General features: G+C 39.7%; 1 protein-coding gene across 1 annotated transcript in view; it reads left to right on the plus strand.

The window, feature by feature from the left end:
- Nucleotides 1-1,070, plus strand: part of LOC108376285 (gustatory receptor for bitter taste 66a-like) — a 5,400-nt gene extending 4,330 nt beyond the window's left edge. The window contains exons 5-6 of the mRNA XM_017632484.1: nt 682-771; nt 900-1,070. Coding sequence (XP_017487973.1) covers nt 682-771; nt 900-1,070 — 261 coding nt within the window. The remainder of the gene's footprint in view (nt 1-681; nt 772-899) is intronic.
- The last annotated feature ends 3,594 nt before the right edge of the window (nt 1,071-4,664 follow it).

The raw sequence follows: 4,664 nt of genomic DNA on the forward strand, positions 1-4,664 counted from the left end.
CTACACGAAAGCACCTGTAGGATTGCCAAATTACTCAACGAGCTATGGCGCTATCCAATTCTAATACTAATGGCCTATGGCTTTGTAGTTATCACGTCACAACTCTATTTTACCTATTGTGCCACGCAATCGCAGGTGGGTACCTGGTGGGCTGACGATGTAAAAATCTTTTATTAACTATATACCGAGCCCTAACCGCCACAATAACGTAAGCGACATTTTTTTCAAAATTTTCTTTTTGATGCAGAAATGTATCTAGATGCTCTAGGAATATTTCTGCATCAAAAAGAAAATTTTGAAAAAAAATGTCGCTTACGTTATTTTGGCGGTTAGGGCTCGATACAATTAAAAATTTTAATTTTTTTTTAATCCCCCACCCAGCCGATTCCAGTCATTTTTCGTTCTGCTGAACAATTAGTCATAACGGCGTTGTCACTCATCTACCTCGGCGGTAAATGTACATCGTTGATGTTTTTCAGTTGGAAAACTTCGCAGGCTTCGCGCCGCACCGGTATTTGTCTGCACAAATGTGGTGTTGCTGCCGACACAAATGAAGTTTATGAAATTGTTAGTATCACTTGCTTTATGTTACTACATATCCTTACTACATATCTTGCCTTTAAGCGTATTCAATTGGCTTTAATGTTTTCGGTTTTTATTACAACATTCATACAATTTCAGGTCAATCATTTGTCGCTGAAGCTCTTCAATCACGCCGTAAACTTTTCCGCTTGTGGTTTTTTTACACTGGATATGGGCACTTTATATGCGGTACGTGCCTCGCTGTAACGTTCTTTATCTGCTTCCATATTTTCTAGATTTTACTGTCACAGCGTTAGTGGCTTGTAGCAAGAGTATTTTTTATTTTTTTATTTATCTTTTCACGCATATTTTTATAGGTTTGTGGCGCCATAACTAGTTATTTGATTATACTCATACAGTTCAATTTGGCTGGGCAACAAGTGAAGATCAAAAAAGAATTGGCTGCTTCAAATGAAACGGCATTGATGGTATTGGATGCAGAAAATTATACCGTTACGCCAACTGAGTCAACTACGCATTGGGACTAGAAGTGAGAGAGGTGTTCGTATGTCGTATGCGAGTATATATCTACAGTCAATAAACAAGAAATATAAAAAAAAAAACTGTTTAAAATATGCTTTTGTTTGTGGTTAATACAAAAAAAAGAAGAAAATTCTGCATCCGCGCCACCTAACGGCTAAATATTGATTGAAGTTAAGTATTTATTTCCATTTACCATAAATATTGGTTTTTTAAATATCTCGACACATGCGCCACTGCTACTACTGCGACTGTAGTAGAGTCGCGAGGTACCACGTATTTTTTACCATGCCCGTCTACCACAGTTCTGGGCTGGCAGTGATGTCAGCGTTAGTCCTCTTAATGATATGAACCAGCTACGTGGTGCTGCCTCAGGGATGAACCACGATTAAAAGGCTTCACCTATCTAAACAGGTTTAAAAGGCAGAGTTTTTTTTTAAGCAAAAGTGATGCACCACCAGAACCATTTCTTTCAGGAAAAAAGCTAAGCATCTTTCAGTTAAGAGAAAATAAGCGAAATAGGTTGGTCTAGCGGTAAATGAGGACAGGTCAGACTACCACCTGACATCATATAAAAAGTCAGTGTTGCCAGTTATAACTTTGAAATAGTGACAGCCTTTGTGTACTTAGAATCCAGGAATGTCAGCCCGGAAACTAATCGAAGAATGACTTTTACCAACATGTGCTCCTTTCTCAATGAACAAAAATTACGCTCTACAAATCAATCACAATGTTCGCCCTTCTATCTGGCACAGACGTCGTTGAGAGATAAAGAGACTTTGGGAGTTTTCGAGAGAACTATTCAGGCCCTGTTCGCGTGGGCGACTTGTACCGAAAAAGATGGAAAGACAAACTGCACCGATTGCGCTGGTTTTTGCATGCCGTATGTATGGATGACGAGGCTCCAGTGAAAATATCCTTCGACTTGTCACACATGTTTTGGCAACGAAAAAAGGGCCCCATAAGCAAAATAGAAGGGACAAGTGCAGAAGGGCCTGGTTGTATTCGGTGAGTACAATTGGCGCAACTTCACAATGGAGAGGGACAATTGGCGAAGTTTTGTGGCCCCGAGGCTAGCATAAAAAACTATGTACTTATGCTAAACAATTTTTCAGCATCACGAAAATTACTTTAAAGTGATGCACAAGCTGTAGAACATTTTCGGTATTTTCCATCCCGGTCGCAGCATTTGGTACGATCCTATAACATCAATTCCTCGATAATGTAGTAGTACAAACTTAAATAGGAAAATCTTTTCGGAGAAGAAACTATAGTTTTTTTTTTTAATTCGTTCAACCCGATTCCTTGAGTAGAGAAAGCAAATTCCCTTCATTAATTTTACTTGCATTTAAATGGTGGTTATCTTATTGCGAAAATAGCTAAGCGAAATTTAGCTCTAGGCTGCCACGTTAGGCACTTATGAAATTATTGTGGTACATTCAAATATTAATCTTCACTCGATCAAAGAGTATTTACAGTACATAAATTTGTATTTGCTTCAAATCATTAGTGGTTTGCTTATGTCGTGTTTACCACCAAAATCACCGATAATAACAGGCGTCCAAAAATGCATTACACATCTACCTACAAACAGATTAAACCGCACGCAAACAAACTCCTTAGAGTTTGTCATGCAAATATCTATGCGTCAAGGCCTAAAACGATATGTGCATTAGGGTGCTTGCCTTTTGATTATTTTCAGTTAATCAATTATCCTTAACCAACAGAATAATACAACTAAATCCTGCTCTGTTAAACGAATTCCTGGTAAGCCAATAAAGTTGTTGCGCATGCAGATGATTTATGTAGTCATTGTGGTCGCCTCTCGACTGGTATTGGGAATTTACAATCTGCAATTAAGATCTGGTATGGTGATTATTACCTCCAGGCGATATATGATAGGAAAATTTCGAACTCCGTCACTAGATATCGCCAATATTAAACTGGCAAAAGATGCTTATTTTCAAGTGATTCTTAGTGGGCATTGTTCAGTTGGCACCCACGCGAGAAATGTGGGTATAAAGGCAAAAACGAAAAATAACAGAAAATAGAATTAACTGCCTCGAGAAATTGTGTAACTCTGGCCCAGTGAATGTCTGGATACTGTAACAGGGTAAATTTTTACTTATTCACGCTCTATACCAAAATACGCCATACCTTCATATGACACCAACCCCCTCCACACTTGCTTCCAATAACCCCCCACAGCTAACAGCCATTCTTCTTTTGTCCAGCCCCGTCGAAACAGCATTTATCCTGAGTCGACAGTCTGTTGAGCTTGGCGACTAAGATTTCTAGGCAGAGCTTAGTAGTACCTGTACAACAACAATAAATGTAAATGCATCGAAGACCATGGAATAGGATTTCGGGTGGCCGGAAAACTCAATAAAAATAATTTTTCAAGCACTGAGTCAGTATTACCCATTGTACATAAGGCCTAGAGACTGAATTTGGAGGAAAGGGTTATATAGGTGGGGTGGAATTCAGTGCTTCTACGTAAACTTACCAGATTCCTTTATGAATCTTTGCAGACTCCTAAGGGAAAGAGAATGTATCTCGTTCATTGTCAATACATCCGGCCCAAAAAAAGTAGAATCTAAATCTGACAAAGGAAGGACCGCGGCAGAGAAAATGTTTTATTCTGTCCCTTCCCCCAAACAAGGTGTACGCAGTGATCATAATTCGTCTCCGTAACCAGTCCTAATTTGGCTCGTAGATGAATCCGTCTTCGGCTGAGAAGGAATTTTGCTACTACCCTGTCAGGCTTTTTGAGGAAAACAGATTGTTATGCAGGTGTCAATACCACGCCAACGGCTGTAATGATATTTATTTATAAGATATACCTCGTTCCTATTATGCTTGACCCTAGAATTCGCACCGATCCAATTGGATGCTCCAGAGAACTATCTACCTTGTAACGGAGTCCAGACTCAACTTACATTCCGGTACAATTTTTAAAGAGGTGCGAGCGGCTGTCAGCTTGACTGTCACTGCAGATTCTGATTTTATGTCCGCGCCACCTTTCCACAGTTATAAAGTCTGTAACTTTCAGTTGTGCCATTGCACCCAAAGCAGTAAAGCATCTGAAGTTATCATCCAGATCCCATACAGCTTCTGTACCATTTTGAATATTTGAGGTATCGATGGTTTTCTCCAAACTTCTGGCTCTCTCTATTGCTCCCCTGTAAGAAATCTAACGACGTACTTTCTTCGAAAGGAGACTCCAGGTATCAGTTTGTCATTAGGTGCCTAAAGCAAAGGTTATTGCGAGGACAACCTTCTAAACAAATCTCTGTGCCCAGACCTCCGATCGTCGTGCCACAGACCACAAGAGTTCAGTAGACACATCGTTTTCATTGTCTCCTCTTAGATCGCACATCCAGAGGTAGCAAATCCAATAAACCAATAAGAGCCGGTCCTGGCGTTGTACACGCATATTGGGATTTCTCAGAAAAAAAATCACTCCTTATGTGCTGGCCCACCCTAGCGTACATACGTAGCATATAGTACGTACTTACAGGCTCATTTGACTGGCTTTTCTGTTTGACAGCGGTTTGACAGATTTCTAAGTGCATAATTAATTAAATTTTCGCATTGCATAA

Source organism: Rhagoletis zephyria, unplaced genomic scaffold (genome assembly GCF_001687245.7).
Source record: "Rhagoletis zephyria isolate East Lansing unplaced genomic scaffold, Rhagoletis_zephyria_1.1 Rzeph_scaffold_10197, whole genome shotgun sequence".
Taxonomy (NCBI): Eukaryota; Metazoa; Arthropoda; class Insecta; order Diptera; family Tephritidae; genus Rhagoletis; species Rhagoletis zephyria.